The 22,380-nt window shown below is 39.6% G+C and overlaps 1 protein-coding gene across 1 annotated transcript in view; it reads left to right on the plus strand.

The window, feature by feature from the left end:
- ARHGAP42 (Rho GTPase activating protein 42) overlaps nucleotides 1–22,380 on the plus strand; it is a 292,906-nt gene that overhangs the window by 149,905 nt on the left and 120,621 nt on the right. The window contains exon 4 of the mRNA XM_074957084.1: nucleotides 9,279–9,350. Within this exon, the coding sequence (XP_074813185.1) occupies nucleotides 9,279–9,350 (72 nt within the window). The remainder of the gene's footprint in view (nucleotides 1–9,278; nucleotides 9,351–22,380) is intronic.

The raw sequence follows: 22,380 nt of genomic DNA on the forward strand, positions 1-22,380 counted from the left end.
GAAAGGCATATACTTAAAGTTAGGGTTGCACTACTGAAATTACAAAGGCAAGACATGGAAAAGTTAATATTCCAATGGCAACATTGACTTGAACTCAATTCATAAATGTGTTTTCATTTCCTGTTTTTCTGGTTAAATGTGCTGTATATTACTGTTTATTTGGTAAAATCAAACATGCATATCTGGCCTGCTATGTTATATTATGTAACATAGCTAGTTAATGTTGATGAAGTAACATTATCTCTTGCATTTCTTGACTCTGCAATGTTTAACATTGTAGCCAAAACATGTTTTTTATTTTGTTTAATGTAAGAAACTAAAACATCCACTATTTTATTTCAGTGCCATTTTAAAAGCCATGGTGGATGGAAAATTAAAATGAATATTCACTTGGAAAAAATGTACTGGAAAAATTGTTCTTTGAGCCATTTATAAACATTTTTAGCCCTGATTTGTGAGTGATTTATGAGCACTCGCTTGTGGCAATTTATAAAAAACACTTGAAATAGCAAAAAGTGAGTGATAGGAAACTTAATATTGTGCTACGTTTAAGTGTTTGAAGTGTTTGACCTTCTGTAGTATTTAACCCATGGTTAAAATGTTGTTTATCTTCTAAACATACTTCAGCATCAACTGAATTTCTCTGCTATTCAAAGTAGCTGAAATAGAGGGTTATATTTATAGACTTTTCCAGAAGCCCAAACAAGATATATATTAAGGATATAATGTTTGATGTTATCTGTTTGCAGCCATGAGAGTGCTTATGATAAAATTTGGATATATGTATATGCTGTTTGTAACAATTTGATAGGTATACAATTTTTCACTTTTAAAGCCTCTGGAAAATATATAATATATTTATAGAGCCATTGAATGATGTAAAATTAGTTTTCTGTCCTAGTTATAATGTTTTTCTGAAACTTTTAAGGCAAAAAATATAGACTAAAATATATACCTATAAGAGTGCAGCATTTTAACGATAACATGCTTGTGCATAATTTTATTAGACATCAAAAACTTGCATGTTAACCCACTATTTTTATTTCCCCAAACACATTAATTTAAAGTTGTATTGATGAATAGCTGTTCATACACAGTGCTAGCTAGCAGAAAGATCTTCCCAGACTGATTAAAACGTTGTATAGGGGGGAAAAAATCCTGGCAGTTATTAAATTGGTTTTCTGGCACAGCCATACATTCTGGGGGACAAGTATTTTTGTTAATAACAATATTGTTTATAGAAATACATGGCTTTGTCTGATGAATGCATTTTAATTGCCCTTTTCTAGAATTCTCAAATCAACATGAAGCAAGTGAATATTTTGTCATAATTCAGGACACGAGTCATTAAACATTTCAGGGAAATCTGTTTTGAAGTCCCAAATTTAATGTGAAGATTTCTTCTTCGTAGAGGAAGTGGACAATTTGATGCAATGTGATGCAGCATATTTCAGAAAAAAATGAGAAAGTTATTTTGTTAAACATGAAGCAAGCACAAGAAGTTTGGTTTTGTGGTCAAGGCATTTTATTGGAACTGAGATAACTTGGGCTCAGTTCCCTGCTCTGCCACAGATTGTTGTGTGCCCTTGGGCAAGTCTCTCAGTCTTTCCCTGTCTCAGTTTGTCTGCCAAATGGGGATAAGAACATCTCATTTCTCCCACCCTTCATCTGTCTTGCCTGTCTAGGGTCCAGACCTGCAAACATGTATAACTTACACAGGAGTAGTCCCACTGAAGTTACCGGAGGCACTCAGCTTGTAGGGCCAGCCTCTTGTTTATGATGAAAAGCTTCAAATAAATGTAAGATAGTTTTGTTAGTATTAACTATTAACTATTGATATATTTATTCAAGGGATGATAATACCCCCTCCTGGGTCTCCTATCAGTCCTAAATAAAAGTGAGTGGTCATACACCCTTAAATCTATATATGGTACAGAGTTAACTTTGGACCTGCTTCTACTCCTGTTTAAGTCAATGGGAGTTTGGCCATTCAGCTGAATAGAAGCAGGATCGAGACCCTAAGATGTCGACCCTGCAATTTGTTCCACAAGGGTGCACACCCATCAGCATCAGTGGAGCTCTGCATAGGTGCAGGTGACCACCCAAATAGAAAAAGTAGCTTAATTTTGTAAGTATAAGTTACTGACTTTAGACTGACATAGTCACAATTGACTGGAGAGCAGCCTGAGGCCACTGGCCTCCAGAAAGATAGACAGATTTCTCATCTTTGACATTAGCTACTTCAAAGATTTACAAGCTCTTAAAATATTGGATAGAGGACAAGTACCTTGACTCCATCTCTGTTAAAGACAGTCAGTTATATTCCTTATAGAACTAATGCATATTACACTTTACAGGTATACCAGGAAAGGACATAGGGAGAGAAGGGCTTTAACAGCTTTCATTAAATTTGTTTCCAGGCCTTTTTTACTCCATTATCTTTTCAATTTGCTCCTTGGAGTATTCCACAATTAAGACAACTCTTAGCGTCAAAAAGAAAATGGGTAAACTAACCTAAACTAAACTCATGTTCCCCTAATAAGAAGTAGGTAAAAATCCATATTCCCCAAATGAGAAGTAGGTCAACTCCGTTTACCCGCATTTACCCTTGGCTACATGACCAAGTGCATGCTGCTGCACCAAAGACCCAAATGATATATTATAGTATACTTTGGTTTTCAGTGAAACAGGTTATTCCCCTCCATCCTCTGCTCATTTACAACCTAATTTTTGCATGCTTTTCAAATATCAGTAACTGAGGGTAGATACCTTGTTAGTTAAAATAAAGTAATTAATTTTAAAATATCAGATATTGAGATTATTTTTAGACAGAAATGTGCCAACGGGCTTCCTTTAAAAAAAAAAATCCCTGCCCTATCCTATATGGCAGGGGTAGGCAAACTTTTTGGCCTGAGCGCCCATCAGGGAACAGAAATTGTATGGCGGGCCATGAATGCTCACAACATTGGGGTTAATACTAAGGTTATTAGGGGACAGTAGCCCAACTTTTGGTTCCGAGGATCTGGCTTAACCTCCTGCTGAGCCTACCAGGATGATTTTGACACGTAGGGCCAAAACCTGGGAACTGATAAGAACAAAAGAACTCCAACTGTTTAAAAAGACTCTCTCTCTCTCTCTCTCTCTCTCTCTCTGCACCCCATAGAGCGTTTAAAGAACCTGGGTAGGATAGTGTCGTTCAGGGCCTGGTCTAAGAGAAGGAGAAGTAAAAGCATGAGGCCTAACATCTGAGGGAATACACTCAGAAGGACGTGGAAGGGGATAGAGGTGCAGCTAGTCCTGCAGCCATGACATGCAACAGGATTCAGTGAGTTTAAAAATATAGGAAGTTTTAAGGGTCTGCATTATTTTGTTACTGTGATCATTCATTGTAAATAAAAAATAATTTAAGTAAATTCTCAGAAGATTAATTCTGTAATCAGTGCTGTAATTTTGGGGAGGATACACTGTATTCTTCATGCATGATAAAAGTGATTGAATCCCTTCTTTAAGTGCAATCAACAGGATTGCAATAACTAGTTTCTAATAAATAGTGTATGTGTGTGTGTCCATGTGTGTCTGAAAAAGAAAGTAGCATTTTCTTAAAGGGTTTCTGATCTGAAGTTTTGAAAAATTATGAACAACTGAAAAGAAAGGGTTGGAATAGAAAAGCTCAGTAACCTTAACTGTATGCATGGCCAACCAGAATAACTATGATTACATGTTTTTTATATACTTTTACCTATGCTGCTAACTAGAGTTAGTCGAAAATGTCAAAGTTAGAAATTTTGGTTGTTTTTTGGTAACATTTGTATCCCTTTTTTTGGGTACAAGATCTAGTACAAATCTCAAACTTTGTCAAAGTATCATTTCCCTATTATCTCTGCCTGTTGTACCGTAAGTTACTGTGAAATTGCCTTCTCTCATCTAAAATGCTCCTGTGCTTATACCACAGAACACAAAACAAATTATATTGTTTGATCTAGGTTAGGGGAGCTATCATTAAGTAATAATAGGGAATGGACAGTATAGTACTCAAGAACCAATCAATAATTGATAGAAAAAGCTTTTAAAACTTCTTAAAAGGAGAGTCTAATTTTAAAAAATGCTTTTGGGGAAAAGATGTCTATTTTTTTTAACAGAATGAGGAGTTCTGATGTTGCTATTTACAGCAAACCATTATAGTCTTATTGACATCATCCCTCTGTTTTGCATTTCTTTGATCTTAACCTTGGCACAGTAACTGAGCAAGCAAGGGAACATGAGTTTTGCAGGAAGTGAGATGCTCTATTAAACTGGTACTTTGAAAACCTTAAATGACACCACAAAACTTGCAATCCTTTTTGATCATTGTAAATGTTTGGAGCGGATCAGTAGGTGGGAAGAGTTACTACCTAGTTGTTAGGCGGACCAGAAGTTAGGTGCTTAGTTTTATGGCCTGTGTTATTCAGAAGGTCAGACTAGATCACTCAGTCCCTTCTGCCTTGGAATCTGTGAAAGCCCTGGTGCCGTTGTACTCCACCAGAGTATTGCCATTGACTTCAGCGGGGCCAGCTATTTCACCCCTGGATTCATTTTCTACCTATGCAAATTATGTACTGTTTGACCATGGTCAAATTCCTCTGTCTGCCCATGTAAACCTTCTTGTTTCAGAGCATAAAACAACCTCCAGCTGAGGGTTCAGTAAGAGCTGTCTCTAAGGGCAAGTTATTCCATAACTACCCACTATAGTATTTTTTGCATCTTTCTGTGAAGCATGTAGTACTGGACATTATCAGAGATTGGATAGTGGACTTGATGGGCCACTTGGTCTGCAAATTCCTGTGTTCCTAGATGGGTATATTGACTGTACCTTTCTTGTAAGGGTGTTGAATTAATTGTTTGCAAATTTCCTCAACATCCTTGACTGAAAAGCATTATATACATGCGAATAATTATTGACTTTACAGTTTTAATTTGATAATTTAGTTTTTTTCAAGATGCTGTACTCTGAATCTCAGATTTATGGGAGAGTTTATTCCTTTGGTGTTACTCCTTCTATTAATATATACATACATCTATATATAGGTTTTAGAAGTAGCTGTTACAGCGATAGGTCATCCAAATCAGTAAAGTAATAATTAGTGCAAAGTCCATTGGACAAGAGTAATGATGCCCATTAGTTTTAGAATTTGTTTTTAAATTCAAAAAGGGAAATCTAGCTTCATTCTACAAAGTGAGAGATTATTACATGGAAAATCCTTTTTAAAATCTGAATAAATCTTAGATGCTCAAAGTACTTCCCATTAATTTTCACCATCAGTGAGAAGATATAATTAATGATTTCAACAGTTTAAGATAGATGGTGATGTAAGAACATTATTATTTTCTCCACGCTCTCAATTATCTCTTTCTCTCTCTTATCATATAAGTGTGTGTGTGTGTATATATATATACACACACTATACTATATATATATATATAAATATAATATTGGCCACTCAGTAAAGGAAAGCTCAAAGAAAGGTCGAGAGCTTTACTTGTAAAAATCATATCATATATGCATTAGTATTGCAAAGTGACACATTTTGGAGGTTATTGTAAAGATTATCCAGTGCTCAGTCATGCAATAGATTATTTTAGCCAAAAAATATCAACAAATGAGATGCCAAAACAAGCCAGCTATAATATAATGTAATTCCAGTGATAGGAACCAGTAATGAAAAGAAAATAAATGTGCAAGGCAGAAGTTCTACCAGCTGTATATTTATGTTTTATCCAGGCTAGCCCAGTAAAGTCCAATGAAGATAGAGAGGGAGTCTTTACACAGCTGAGCAACCTGAATCCTGTAATGAGGTCTGTTGAATTGCATCTGCCAGGATTCTCTCCAATAGTTTATTGGCAGGCTTCTCTTCCCAAAATAAATACTCGTTCCTGGCTTGTCTAATGCATAATTTAGCCAGAAAGAGGATTGCCACATCAGTGTTCTGTCATCAGAAGTGTTCGTCATTGGGACTAATGTGCAGCATTCTGTCTGTGTATCTCGACTTAGACCAGGAAACTATTTCTATACTTATTTAAATGAATATATTCTTTTAATTTCTGGCTACATCCATTGCCCATTCCTAATTCTAAATTCCCTTGTGTACAAAGTACAGTGGTCCTGCTGGTTCTTGGAACGCTTGTTTCTTGGCATCTCCTTATAATGCCATATGATTGTATATAAATTAGCTCTTTCACGATGTCTAGAGCAGGGACCATTTTGTATTCTGAGATTTCACGGCAATGGAATTTGCAGCAGATGATTTTTGCTTCATAAGTTAAACTGTCGGTTAACAGTAAAAGGCAAATTTCTCTCATTTGAAGGTTATGAAGAAAGCCTTTAAAATATGAACTGCTTCGAGTGGTCTCCTGAGTTTGCACGCAAGGCACATGAAAGTGACAGCTCTGAGTGTTGTGAACAGCTTCATTCAGCTCAGTGTGGTGTTAACGCTGAAGACAAATAGTGATTATTTATATCAATATTAACTTTTTTACTGATGGTTATAAAGAGAAGCATTCATCTTGTATGTGTATAGTTGCTGGATGCCGCAACGAATATTGGTACACTGGGAAATGTGGCAAATGGTTGTTAGACAGTAGGAATTCAAGTCTCCACCAAAAATCTCAATTTCTTTCCTCGTGGGAGTAGGGGAAAAAGAGAGACATCCATTCTGTAGTGCCAAAGATCTCAACATCCCTTCTTGTGCCAAACATTAAAACAATCTCCCTTGCTTTTATAGATGCTGTCAGGACCTATAGTTTCCTCCTCACAAACATATTCAGTGCAGGTGTGTCCCTGAACTGAGCTTTGTGAGGCCTAGGTTCTATTCCTGGCTGTGCCACAGACCTGCCATGTGACCTTGAGCAAGTCACTTCACCTCTGTTTGACTCTCTTGGTCTTGCCTGTCCTATCTATTTAGAATGCAAGCTCTTTGGGACTCGGTCTCTCTGACTATGTGTTTGCATAGTGCCTAGCACATAAGGGCCCCAATCTCAGTTCAGGTCTCTAGTTGCTACCTTAAGTACAAATAATAAATCAGAATGTCAGTGAAAAATGACAGTTTAGGGAACAGCATAACATTTAATTCAATATCAAAATTAATAAGACAGGAAATACTTTATAGTACTGACTGTCATATTTTATTCAATAAAAGCTCAGTGCAGTCACACTGGCATAGAAGTGCAAGGCAAAGTGTATTCATGGTGAGGTCTGGTTCTCAAGATTTCTAGTTTTGTTGACCACATTTCTGTTATTTCTTATCATGTCTGCAGGACATTCGACCATATGCTATATTTTAGTATTTAGTCTTTGTCATAAACACAGTCAGCTGTGGTGTCAGTTGTTATGGTTTTCAGCTTGGTCACTTTGGGCCACTACATCATCAAACTTGTCGAGTGCTGCTAGTCACCTTCCTTTTTCTACTATTAAGTAGGTATGGCAATATGAGAGTTTTGCTTTTTTTCACCCACCTTCTGTCCACTGGGACCACCTGACTGAGAAAGTGACTGTGTGAGCTTTGGGAATGAAGTCTTACTTTTGAAAAAGTCTGCTTGCTGAATTTTTGTTTATATTTTACAGATTAGTTTGTCTGGACTATTGTAGCCCTTTGGGAAGCTTTCATGCTATAATAGCACTGTGTCTTGTCGCTTATTATGTAAAAGCTACCACAGCATTACTCATTCATATCTGTCTTATTTACATTAGCCCATCCTCCCTAGCTGCCAAGATCCAAATGTGGAATGCAATGTATGTGGTAAAGACCAGAAATGAGAGAACAAACAATTATTTATGCAGGAAACTTAAAATGTTTTGCTATTAATTCCTTTAAGGTAAATAACTTTGTATAATCAGTTTTTTTATTCTTTATTTCTGAGGTGAATAATTTACAACAATAAAAAAGGGGGGACACCAAATTTGTGTGAGAGTTGCATATCTTTGCAACTAAAGTCAGTGACATGACTCAGAATGAGGCTCATATAAAAAGACTTCCTCTGGCTGTTGTGTCTAAACCTGAAAATGGATGATTTCTTATAGAAATGTTTGCAAAATGATTGAGTATGGTGTTTTTTTTAAGTGGTATTGCATGGCAAAAAGTTAAATAAATTAAGATAGCAAAATAAATGAATATATCCTTCCTAGCCAAAACCTAATGAGTGACTTACATGCCACATAACCCTTAGCTTTGAGGTTAAGTAAGGTTTAAATAATGCACAAGCATTTTTGTTTGCCTTATGCAGTGGGGTGAGTTTCACTCTAAGTCAGGGGTTCCCAAACTTGGTTTACGGCTTGTTCAGGGGAAGCCCCTGGTGGGCCTCAAGATGCTTTGTTTACCTGAGTGTCTGCAGGTATGGCCGCTCGTAGCTCCCAGTGGCTGCGTTTCGCTGTTCCCAGCCAATGGGAGCTGAGGGAAATGGCACAGGCCGGGCCGGGCCACCACTTCCCACAGCTCCCATTGGCCGGAACAAGCCATGAACCAAGTTTGGGAACCCCTGCTCTAAGTGAATAGACAAACAATGGAAAAGAATGAAAGCTATCACATAATTAGGGCTTCCAGGTTAAGTGTAAGAGGATAAAATTACCCCATAGCCATTTTTCAGTTTATTAATAAAAAATAAATATGATAGTTGCCAATTTTATATATTTTGTAACTTTTTTCAGCTTTTCTTTTGGATTATTCCCTTAACTGGCCTGGCTAGATGATCAGAGGGGATTGCTGAAATGACTAAGCTATCCATTTGTGCACATAACTAGTCTATGTAATCATGTTCCTAAGACTGTTACCTTTGTCTTCTCCCCAATTTTGCCAGATTGTTTTACTTCCAGTTGTTGCATCTTGTCTGAAATTAGATTGTAAACTCTAAATTTCAGGGAAAACAAATACCAGGAATCCTATGTATGCAGCATGAGTACTTTTTATTTGTTTTAAATTGACAAATATAATTAAGTTTTAATTATTTATGATGATGCTTCATAATACATTGGGAAATGTTTTGTAGTATACTTTATAAAAGCAAAGAAGTGTTTGTAACTGGAGCCTTACCTTCACTGTACGGTTAAACCTTGTATGGTTAAACCTTCATTGACAACTGTGATGAAACGGTTAAACCTTCATTGACAACTGTGATAAAACCACTGGGTTTTTATCAGGTTTGTAGATTAGCAAAGTGAGATTTCCTGAAGTTGTACTGTCGCTCCCAACTTTCTTTAAATACTATATATGAAAAGAGACACATTTGAATATTTATGTTTGACATTTCAGATCCAGAATGCCAATGATGTGTTAATAGCACCACTGGAAAAGTTTCGTAAAGAACAAATAGGTGCAGCAAAAGTAAGGAACCGATTCTTATTTATTTTATATTTGCTTGATGTTCACTCTGTGTTGATTGTTAGATTACAGACATTTTAAAGTAATGATACCATTGTTCTCAGTGTATGTGTGTATTGATAAATTGGACTTTAGTTCTTTGCTTCAGAGGAGTGGAACATTTTAGAAAGCACATTTTAAGGTTCTGGATATATTGCATACCTCAGGCACTAACGGAACCTTTTCTTTTGCAACAAATCTGCCATATCCTTTAGTTGACTTTATTTTCTGGTATTTAGGTTTAATTCAATCCCATATGAAAAACCAAAAAGTAACTGAGAAATAATTGCAGACACTTATTTTTGACAAGCCCAGAGTCATTCTAACATACATTGTGAACATCTCCAATGTTCCTATCCTAGCAGCTGAAGAAGCAGCGAAAGCAGGAACCTTGAGAGAACTTTTTACAGTTTTGTCCGTCCTATGTTCATTGGCTGTTTGCTCCAGTCCTCTCTCTCCCCCTCCATCACAGTCTCTTCACCTCAGCTTCACTCCACACCTGCCCCGTTTACCCTCTTCTCTGCTACTTCACTTCCCTTTTCTTTCCATTTATCTTAATCCCTCCTAAGTAAATCCAATATCACACCCCCTCTTACAAGTATGGAAATAATGTGATGTTTGCTGCCATCACATTGTTCACTCTGCTTGTGTGTTAGATCCCTGCCTCACCTTGTGTCTATCATGTCTAGTTAGATAGCAAGCTCTTTGGGGGTAGGGACTGTTTACTATGGTATTTTTTACAAGGCTTAGCACAATGCGGCCCCATTCTTGGTTGTCCCTTAAGCACTGCCATAATAAACACGAGTAGTAATAATTTTGTGCATTTGGGACTCTGTAAAAACTTAAACAATTGATAAATGAAACTGATGAAAGAAAGGAGAAATGAAAAAAGAATGTGGGCTATAACCCACTTCATCAGATGCATGGAGTGGAAAATACAGGAAGCAGGTATAAATATACAGCACATAAAAAGATGGAAGTTGCCTTACCAAGTGTGGGTGGAGGGGGGTCAGTGCTAACGAGGCCAATTCAGTTAGGGTAGATGTGGCCCATTCCCAACAGTTGACAAGAAGGGGTGAATATCAACATCTGTTTCAGATTTGGGAATGATTTATACCGTCAAGTCAGCGGTGCTGCTATGGGTACCCGCATGGCCCCACAGTATGCCAGCATTTTTATGGCTGACTTAGAACAATGCTTCCTCAGATCTCGTCCCCTAGCGCCCCTACTCTACTTGTGCTACATTGATGACATCTTCATCATCTGGACCCATGGAAAGGAGGCCCTTGAGGAATTCCATCTGGATTTCAACAATTTCCATCCCACCATCAACCTCAGCCTGGACCAGTCCACACAAGAAATCCACTTCCTGGACACTACAGTACAAATAAGCGATGGTCACATAAACACCCCCCTATACCGGAAACCGATTGACCACTATACTTACTTACTTGCCTCCAGCTTTCATCCAGACCACATCACACGATCCATTGTCTACAGCCAAGCCCTAAGATACAACCACATTTGCTCCAATCCTTCAGACAGAGACAAACACCTACAGGATCTCTATCAGGAGTTCTTAAAACTACAATACCTACCCAGGAAAGTGAAGAAACACCTTGACAGAGCCAGAAGGGTACCCAGAAGTCACCTACTACAGGACAGGCCCAGCAAAGAAAGTAACAGAACGCCACTAGCCATCACCTACAGCCCCCAACTAAAACCTCTCCAGTGCATCATCAAGGATCTACAACCTATCCTGAAGGACGATCCCTCACTCTCACAGACCTTGGGAGACAGGCTAGTCCTCGCTTACAGACAGCCCCCCAACCTGAAGCAAATACTCACCAGCAACTACACACCACACAACAGAAACACTAACCCAGGAACCAAACTCTGCAACAAACCCCCTTGCCAACTCTATTCAAGGGACACCATCATGGGACACCATCATAGGACCCAACCACATCAGCCACACTATCAAGGGCTCATTCACTTGCACATCTACCAACGTGATATATGCCATCATGTGCCAGCAATGCTCCTCTGCCATGCACACTGGCCAAACCAGACAGTCTCTACGCAAAAGAATAAATGGACACAAATCGGACATCAAGAACTGTAATATTCAAAAACCAGTAGGAGAGCATTTCAGTCTCCCTTGACCCTCAATAACAGAATTAAAAGTTGCCATTCTTCAATAAAAAAAACTTACAAAATAAACTTCAAAGAGAAACTGCAGAACTGAAATTAATTTGCAAACTTTACACCATCAAATTAGGCCTGAATAAAGACTGGGAGTGGCTGGGTCATTACAAAAAATAATTTTCGCTCTGTTGATACTCACACCTTCTTGTCAACTGCTTGGAATGGGCCACATCCACCTTGATTAAATTGGCCTCATTAGCACTACAAAAAGTAAATTTCCCTCTGTTGTTGTTCACCCCTTGTTGTCAACCGTAATTGAACTGGCCTTGTTAGCACTGACCCCCACTTAGTAAAGCAGTTCCCATCTTTTCATGTGCTGTATATTTATACCTGCTTGCTGTATTTTCCACTCCATGCATCTGATGAAATGGTTTATAGCCCACAAAAGCTTATGCCCAAATAAATGTGTTAGTCTCTAAGGTGCCACAAGGACTCCTCGTTGTTTTTGCTGATGCAGACTAACACAGCTACCCCTCTGAAACAAAAAAGAATGTTTTTTTTAAATGGGAGGAGAAACAGTCAGATGAACTGACTCACCTCCAATTCCTTACACAGAGGTCTGTGTCTCCTCTGGGCACAGCAGAGGTGGAGAATGGCAAAGCAGCTGGTTGTGGCTCCCTCATTCTAAGAGCAGCCAAGGTCTTGTTCAATCCGTGGTATAGTTTAGAACTACCTTGGGGCTATTCTAAACTGTGCTCTGGATGTAGTGGTCCCAAAGGGGCACTGCAGATTCTCAGAGCTCAGTGTGCTTTGGCCATGTCTCCTTCAGTCTCCACACCCGTCTGGGCTGCAGCGTCCAGATATTTCTTCCATATGGAGAATCTCTGGTCGGTGGTTTAAGACAGCTATACAGTTAGCAGAGCGGCACAAAGGACTGTACAAGGCTCAGTATTGAGCCCAGGGAACCTGGGAGCACATTCAGAAAAGGAGTTTGCTAGGTGTAGTCTCTCAATCTAGAAAGCCCTATTTCCAGCTCAATGTAGAATTCTTAAGGTACAATTCTTAACTCTGCAGATTAGTTGCCTTGGAGAGTCTTAAAGGGTACAATAGTTAATAAGGTGCATGATTCTGGTACCAGCCAGTGCTAGAAGAGGGCCTCCTCCCTGATTGAACTAACCTCGTTATCCCTAACTTGATTCTTGCTTCCATATTTATACCTGTCTCTGGAAATTTCCACTACATGCATCTGACAAAATGGGTATTCACCCACGAAAGCTTATGCTCCAATACATCTGTTAGTCTATAAGGTGCCACAGGACTCTTTGCCTTGAGTACCTGTACTGCTTCTGAGATATTGTACCCTTGATTTAAAACTTTGCTGATAGATTATCTGGGAAATCTTTCAATTTTTAATATTGCTTTGGTTTGAAGAAACCATTCTAGTTTGTTTAGTTCTTGTATAAAGAGCATAATGTGGTGGGCCTATAAAATAAGTAATAGTGCCTGCACTCTTTCTGCATCCAAGCAGATTCACAGAAGGAGAAAATATATATGGTAAGAGGAAAAATGGAGAATCTAAGTGATAATATTTGAGTGTTTTCTGTACTACTCCTGTGAGTGTGTAACAGGGAGATGGAGAACCCTCTGTACAGGAACTAAACACACATTTCGAGCAAATTCCTGCTGTGGACTTGTGGTCAGACTTCTGTGGACAAAGAAGATGTTTTCTTCCCTCATGTTTGATATTTTTTGTGTGTACAGTTGCATGCTTTCCTCACCACACCCATGTCCTGCTATGTAGATGCAGAACATGGGAATTTGTTTTTATGCTGCAAATAAATAGAGTTTAATGCCATCTGAGAATGCTTTCTCTTTTTTTAGCAGTTTTCATTCCTACATACATTGAAAGTTGTTTGATTCTTTGGATTGCTATTTAATTTTGTAATAACATAGCTTCAGGGACGTGATTGCCTTTTCTGTAGAGACTCCACTGTGTTGTTGACAGGCGTTCTGTCTGGAGAAGCTAAACAAGACTCTATCCAGAGATCATTAACATGGCTTCTTAGTCAGGATGCTGAGGTCATTATAGAGCAGTGTGCAGCACTCCCTGTCCCCTTTAGATATATGCAATCAGTGACTCTCTAGACAGTTAATACTTCTGTGTTTGGAGATAGCTCACTCCCGGTTGCTGTTGCCATTAACAATAACACCAAACACTTTGTATAGGGCTCTATCTGGGCAGAGCACTTTACAAACATTAATTAATTCTAACAGCATCCCTGTTGGATAGGCATTTGTCCCCATTTCATAACTGGGGGGAAAGGGACATGCAGAGGTCAAGAGACTTGCCCAAGCCACACAACAACTTAGTGGCTGAGTTAGGACTGGAACCCAGATCTTCCAACTCAGTCCTGTGTCTATTCCATTAGACCTCGTTACCTCTCTTTTGGATCATTAGGTTCCTGGGTTGACACCTGTTAGGTTCAGCCACCAGACGGGAGCTCTACTAGTTGATTGTTTTAGAAAACTCTAAAATAAATATATTTGTGTTTTCTTCTTCTGCTTTGCCTGAGTTCAACTGTCAGATTCAGCGCTGGGATATTCAGACCACCCACATAGTCTAGAGTATGATTGGGTATGATATGCGGTGGATCTGTCAAATAAAATACTTTCAAAGGGCATTGAGATGAATGAGAGCAGCACAAAGAGATGACAATTAATTACACTTACTGTTCTTAAAAAAAAAAAAAAAAAAAGCCTGAAAACCTCTAACAAGAATGGTAAATCTGTGAAGTACAATAGGAATGGGTTAGTAATAAAGGTATGCAAAACTGAGGCTAGGTTGACACTACAAATTACTTTGGTATAATTTACATCGCTCAGGGGTGTGAATAATCCCCACCCCCGAGCAACGTAAGTTATACCAACCTAAGCACTACTGTGGACAGCGCTGTGTCAGTGATAGAGCTTCTCCTGCCAACATAGCTACCGCCTCTCACGAGGCAGGAGTTATTAAGCCAACGGAAGAACTCTCTCCCATCAGTTTAGCGCATCTTCACCAGAATCTGTAGTGTAGACATAGCCTGAGTGGTATTACAGTGCCAGAGATGGTATGAACATTTACCTCAATCTCTGTTCACCTGGCTTCAGCTTTGACCAAACCAAATGCTTAATAATTGGTCAAAACTGCGAGTTTCTTAAAAAACTCTTTAGTTAACACAGGTTTGCACAAAGATTTGTGAACCTTTGGCTGAATGTGGAGTGATCTCTGCATATGTAACAAACTGGAAATCCAGTTTGGACTTTTGTAACAAAAGTTTCACAGCACTCTAAGGATGTCTGTACACAGGGATTTCATTAATACTTGATATCTTCACTGGGCCCTCAAACTTCTGGATAGTAGTAAAGGTGCCAAAGACGCAAATCTCACCACCTTCTGTTCCAACAGGGAAGGTGCATTTCTTTGAACTTGCTTTTTTCTAACATAAACTCACAGCAGCATGTACATTTAAAAAGATCCAAATCCTAACAAAACAAAACAGCCCTACCAAAGAACACAAGAAACTGCACACACAGTTCTCCCCCTGAAGAAAAGATGGGAGAGAAAACAAATCACGGATGACAGATGTTAGTCACATTGCGAATGCACTACTGCAAATTGCTCAGTTACTACGGTGATGTGTGTATAAGAGCCTATATAGAATAGAACAAAAAACCACAATATATTTAGAGGTGATTTTTGTCTGACTTTTTGGGGGTGTGGGAGAAATTAGGCATGCAAAGGTCCATCTGTTTGCATTTGGAAAGGAAGATGATGTCTGTCTGTATCTGTACAAGTTTTTTCATGAAGTTGATAGATTTCCACTCCATACGACTAAATGCAGTGCCTTGCATAATGACAGGTTTCAGAGTAGCAGCCGTGTTAGTCTGTATTCACAAAAAGAAAAGGAGTACTAGTGGCACCTTAGAGATTTACCAATTTATCTGAGCATAAGCTTTCATGAGCTACAGCTCACTTCATCGGATGCATTCAGTGGAAAATACAGTGAGGAGATTTATATACACACAGAACATGAAAAAATGGGTGTTATCATACACATTGTAAAGAGAGTGATCACTTAAGATGAGCTATTACCAGCAGGAGAGCGGGGGAAAGGGGGGGGAGAAAATCAAGGTGGGCCATTGCCAGCAGTTAACAGGCACAGTCTGAGGAGCAGTAGGGGGTGGGAAGTAAACATGGGGAAATAGTTTTACTTTCTGTAATGACACATCCACTCCCAGTCTCTATTCAAGCCTAGGTTAATTGTATCCAGTTTGCAAATTAATTCCAATTCAGCAGTCTCTCGTTGGAGTCTGTTTTGAAGTCTTTTTGTTGTAATATTGCGACCTTTAGGTCTGTAATCGAGTGACCAGAGAGATTGAAGTGTTCTCCGACTGGTTTATGAATGTTATAATTCTTGACATCTGATTTGTGTCCATTTATTCTTTTACGTAGAGACTGTCCAGTTTGACCAATGTACATGGCAGAGGGGCATTGCTGGCACATGATGGCATATATCACATTGGTAGATGTGCAGGTGAACGAACCTCTGATAGTGTGGCTGATATGATTAGGCCCTATGATGGTGTCCCCTGAATAGATATGTGGACACAGTTGGCAACGGGCTTTGCTGCAAGGATAGGGTCCTGGGTTAGTGGTTCTGTTGTGTGGTGTGTGGTTGCTGGTGAGTATTTGCTTCAGGTTGGGGGGCTGTCTGTAGGCAAGGACTGGCCTGTCTCCCAAGATTTGTGAGAGTGATGGGTCGTCCTTCAGGATAGGTTGTAGATCCTTGATGATGCGTTGGAGAGGTTTTAGTTGGGGGCTGAAGGTGATGGCTAGTGGCGTTCTGTTATTATCTTTGTTGGGCCTGTCCTGTAGTAGGTGACTTCTGGGTACTCCTTTGGCTCTGTCAATCTGTTTCTTTGCTTCAGCAGCTGGGTATTGCAGTTGTAAGAACGCTTGATAGAGATCTTGTAGGTGTTTGTCTCTGTCTGAGGGGTTGGAGCAAATGCGGTTGTATCGCAGAGCTTGGCTGTAGACGATGGATCGTGTGGTGTGGTCAGGGTGAAAGCTGGAGGCATGTAGGTAGGAATAGCGGTCAGTAGGTTTCCAGTATAGGGTAGTGTTTATGTGTCCATCGCTTATTAGCACCGTAGTGTCCAGGAAGTTGTGTGGACTGGTCCAGGCTGAGGTTGATGGTGGGATGGAAATTGTTGAAATCATGGTGGAATTCCTCAAGGGCTTCTTTTCCACGGGTCCAGATGATGAAGATGTCATCAATGTAGCGCAAGTGGAGTAGGGGCATTAGGGGACAAGAGCTGAGGAAGCGTTGTTCTAAGTCAGCCATAAAAATGTTGGCATACACTGGGGCCATGCGGGTACCCATAGCAGTGCCACTGGTTTGAAGGTATACATTGTCCCCAAATGTGAAATAGTTATGGATGAGGACAAAGTCACAAAGTTCAGCGACCAGGTTTGCCGTGACATTATCGGGGATAGTGACATTATCGGGGATTCTTGACGGCTTGTAGTCCATCTTTGTGTGGAATGTTGGTGTAGAGGGCTTCTATATCCATAGTGGCCAGGATGGTGTTTTCAGGAAGATCACCGATGGATTGTAGTTTCCTCAGGAAGTCAGTGGTGTCTCGAAGATAGCTGGGAGTGCTGGTGGTGTAGGGCCTGAGGAGGGAGTCTACATAGCCAGACAATCCTGCTGTCAGGGTGCCAATGCCTGAGAATAATGGGGTGTCCAGGATTTCCAGGTTTATGGATCTTGGGTAGCAGATAGAATGCCCCAGGCCGGCGTTCCAGGGGTGTGTCTGTGCGGATTTGTTCTTGTGCTTTTTCAGGGAGTTTCTTGAGCAAATGCTGTAGTTTCTTTTGGTAACTCTCAGTGGGATCAGAGGGTAATGGCTTGTAGAAAGTGGTGTTGGAGAGCTGCTTTAGCAGCCTCTTGTTCATATTCCGATCTATTTATGGTGACGACAGCACCTCCTTTGTCAGCCTTTTTGATTGTGATGTCAGAGTTGTTTCTGAGGCTGTGGATGGCATTGTGCTCTGCACGGCTAAGGTTATGGGGCAAGTGATGCTGCTTTTCCACAATTTCAGCCCGTGCTCATCGGCGGAAGCACTCTGCGTAGAAGTCCGGTCTGCTGTTTCGACCCTCAGGAGGAGTCCACCTAGAATCCTTCTTTTTGTAGTGTTGGTAGGAAGGTCTCTATGGATTAGTATGTTGTTCAGAGGTGTGTTGGAAATATTCCTTGAGTCGGAGATGTCGAAAATAGGATTCTAGGTCACCACAGAACTGTATCATGTTCGTGGGGGTGGAGGGGCAGAAGGAGAGGCCCCGAGATAGGACAGATTCTTCTGCTGGGCTAAGAGTATAGTTGAATAGATTGACAATATTGCTGGGTGGGTTAAGGGAACCACTGCTGTGGCCTCTTGTGGCATGTAGTAGTTTAGATAGTTTAGTGTCCTTTTTCTTTTGTAGAGAAGCAAAGTGTGCGTTGTAAATGGCTTGTCTAGTTTTAGTAAAGTCCAGCCACGAGGAAGTTTGTGTGGAAGGTTGTTTTTTTATGAGAGTATCCAGTTTTGAGAGCTCATTCTTAATCTTTCCCTGTTTGCTGTAGAGGATGTTGATCAGGTGGTTCCTCAGTTTCTTTGAGAGCGTGTGGCACAAGCTGTCAGCAGAGTCTGTATGGTATGTAGATTGTAATGGATTTTTTACCTTCAGTCCTTTTGGTACGATGTCCATGTGTTTGCATTTGGAAAGGAAGATGATGTCTGTCTGCATCTGTATGAGTTTTTTTTCAGTCTTTGTGACCACAATTACCTGGTTTGTGCTCCTATATTCTTTTAAAAACATGTTCTAAATATTGTATCATTTTCTTTCTTTATCAGACCCTTTTAATTTTAATTGTTTTACTCCTGTTAAGTTTAAAGTATGAACCTTGTTGAAGTAGCACCTTACATCAGATGTGAGCATTATTAGTGTGTATACATGTCAGTATGAGCTGTCAGCTTTTGTCAGAATTCAGTGGGGAAGGAAAGGATGTGAGGAAGAGTTTTGAGTATTTCAGTTTCTTCTTTTTCTTTCTTTTTAATTACTGGATTTACTTCAGTGGGAGCTGCATGTATATCTTAAAGCAGATATAGGTCCACAGAGTTAAAAATAAGGGTTAGGAAGAGGCTTTCCGATAGAATTGTGATAATGCAATTCCACAAATCAGAAAGATTATTGAGGATAAACAATACCCAATATACGGTATAATGCTGTACATCTGTATTTTATATTCAGTGTCACCATCAACCCAGTGAGTAAAGTTCCAGTGGTTTTTGTATATCACAAGAATCTCCAATAATAAAGAATAATCCTTTGTAAGTGCTGAAAAAATATGCAGGTACCCAATCAAAAACTGTCCCCACAGATCTTGGAAATAAAATATTAGTGTTTGTAACCAAATCAACAGTACACAATCTACATACCTTACTGCCCTTCTTGATTATTTATATTACTTGCTCTTCTGTTTTTATTGCACATATTTCAGTTCTTCCTTTTCTGTGCACACTCAGTTTAAAGAAAACGGAGAGCTCTCCAGAGACTACAGAAATCTAGCCTTGCATTAGGTAGCCTGATGATTTACTCCATCTGAGTTGAAAAAATGACCTCTGTAATTATTGTATAAATCATAGGAAAAGTGGAGTGAGCTAACTGGGAAAAAATTTCAGGAACGAAGCAACTTACCTTATTTGGTAAATGTGGTTTGCTGGTCCCCAGCTGGTAACATTGGTGAGATCATTATGTGATGTGTTGTGTGCGCTAAGGCCAAACTCTCATGTTTTCTTTTTATCTATCAAGTACAGTATTTAGCAATATTTGTTCAAATGTTCATTGACTTTTACTACAGACTAAATTAGATCAAAGAGAAAAGAAGCAAACTTAGATTTTTTTAAGAGTTTAAAAAACAGTGTTATTTCCCTTTTTAAAATGTCATGTTTCAGAAAATTGTTATTTCTTCTGTCTCAAGGGAATTTCTGTTGTTGTTTTTACTTTAATTCATTCTTAGCTATAAGTATTCCTTTTAACTTGGAAAACAAATTCATGTTCACTGCTGGGATTAATTTACCCCAGCTATATTTCAGAGCAGCTCACTTAGTCTAGCCACAGAAGTTACAGTGTAGTTTGTAACTGTCACATTTGTATTGCCCAACAATGTAACACTCATAAAACAAAATGAAAATATAGCTTTTACAGTTACATTATGCAGAAGTTATTAGAGTTTCTTGGCGAGTCACCCTATAGCAGCTGGAAATCCACTATGATTCTGTAAAGGAAGCTAACTTAGTTTAGTTTTAGGATATTTGGTGCAAATGCTAATTGGTTTTTAATTATGGTAAACACAATCCTTAATGTTAGAGAAATGGGCAGAGTGAATGTGTCATGGTAAGCTGGTATCTGAGCAGAGTCAACATTGGGCCTTGTATGTCCACATGGTCACCAGTTTTGAAACCCTTTAAGTATCAGTGAATCTGAGCTGTTGTGTAATAAAACAAAAGTACATGTCAAGTTATTTTAATTGTAAGGCTGTAAGCAATCGCCAGTTGTTTTAAGCTGGCATGGCCTGTCCCCAAAGCCAGGTCACTGTGGGACTTTTTAAGCTTTTTCTCTTGCCCCAATTCGTGCTCAGTATGAGGTTGAGGGGACAGAAGTTGGACTTCTGTGAGCTCCCCTTAATGGCCAAGTGGCTGCTGCCTCTTGACCCAGTTCCTATGCTGGCCTGATATTGTGGGCAGTGGAAGCAATTGAGCAGTGCAATGGAGGAGACAGCTCACCTGGCAGCTGGCACAAAGGAAGAATAAGCCCTTCAACACCAGCATCTTCCCTCTGCTAGGAAAAGAGACTACACGGAGAGAAGAGGGCTCCATCCACTCTCCCCACCATTCAATAACAGCAGCTCCCCTGGTTATTTGTGGAGAGGCGGGAGCATGAAGGTGGGGAACTCTTTCAGAAGGAGGAGCAAGGAGGTGAATACTGGAGAGGGAGGTGTGAATCTCAGGGGCTGGGAGGAGGGAAGGTACATGGGGTTCCCCGGTAAGTGGAGAGAAGAAAGAAGGAATCTAGGGATGGTAATGGTGATGGGAAAAGAAGAAGACAAGAGAAAGCTGGGTGTGGGCTAAGGAGAAGGAATGGGATACAGGGCAAAAGGGAAAGAGACCATGTGGGTAAGAGCATGGGGGAATGGTCAGAACAGAAGAGTGCGGAATGAGAGAGAAAGAATAAGCAGGAATGAGACACTCCTTCTCTTAGTATAAACATTTTATTTTCAGAAATAGCTTAACCAACCTTTTGATTCTTGTTTCTGTTTTTAATTAAACAAAGTTGTTTCTTCATCTTAAAGTGCCCCAGTGCCAAGGTCCAGCCTGGAATCCAGAGCAAAATTTTATTGCTGGCTTGCAACTGACCCATAACCATAGCACCATGATGGTGACACAGGAATATGTCATCTTTGTCTTTGCTCAGAGTTAGAGAGGTTAAGATGATTTCTGAAGTTAGAAAGAACTGGCTTGGCTTTATATTTTTGTTCAATTTCTTGTAAATTGATTTAGTCTGTGTTTTATGTAAAGTGTCTACATTGCCAACTATGAGTTGGTGCATATTAATAAAATATCCCCTTAATATTATCATCATCTGGGACAGCTTGCTAAATTCACCTTGAAAATATTATTTTTCATCTATTGTATTTAATTATTTGAGTGACTCCTAATAGACCTATGGTAAATGCAGCTTCCCTATAAACTGGGTATTGCGCCACTTTTATAATGCTAGAAAGCATGTAATTGTGGTCTGCTGCTGAACAAAGGCTGCACAGACACCAGAGGGTTACATGGGAGAACAGAACCACTTCGTTGTAAACATTTTGGCTTTAAAAAGGCACCTTTTGATCTGAGCCTTAGTACAGCAAGTAGAATGTAAAGCTCCAGCAGCTTTGACAGACTGAGGGAAGGGGGGGGAAAAGTTCAGCTGTGCCATCTTTTAAGTTGTTGCTTTTCCATAAAAATAAGTAATTACTAGGTGACACAGGTGAAGAACTTAGCATGTTAAGGGCAGCCATTCCTGATTCCAGCTGCATTTCCGGCACTACCACCCCACTGCACTTCTGTTCAGCAGTATGTGGCCACCTGCGCACAGCTGAGTCTGAGTAATTTTCAGGTTAATTTGGCTGGATGAGTCAAACACTGACTTCATAAGGTTGAGAATGGGCGGTAGTTCTTTTCACCATTATTTACAAGACCAACAAAAAAGAGTTTATGGGGGAATGGGATTATATTAGTTTTCTAATCAGATATTACTATTCAGGGGTCCAAAATATTAGAATCTCTAATCTGAATAATGTGTTAATCCCTCATTTCTAGTACATTTCCTTGTCACCTTGTTTGTTGGGTTGTTTTTTTTTTTTTTTTTTTTTTTTCTTCCATGTTAGGGATCTGTGAATTTGTTCAGGCAAAACAAGAAACTTACCCTAAAGAATCTCTGTTTATTACAGACTTCTCATGGGACCCAATCATTTTACCAAAACAACTCTAGCAACGTTCCCAGGCCGTGTGCGCAAACAATTTCTTCTGTGCAAATTTTTGTGCTTCTGTGCAAATATTTGTGCGCGCGGTGTTTCGCCGTGTGCGGGGGGTTTGGGATCTGTGTGCGCGCGCACAGCTTAGAGGGAACAGTGAACTCTAGTAACAAGGGAATTTATGCACAGAAATAACACCGAAAGAGCAAAATAGCTGTCCTGCAAACCAGCAGAAGGC

Source organism: Natator depressus, chromosome 1 (genome assembly GCF_965152275.1).
Source record: "Natator depressus isolate rNatDep1 chromosome 1, rNatDep2.hap1, whole genome shotgun sequence".
NCBI lineage: Eukaryota > Metazoa > Chordata > Testudines > Cheloniidae > Natator > Natator depressus.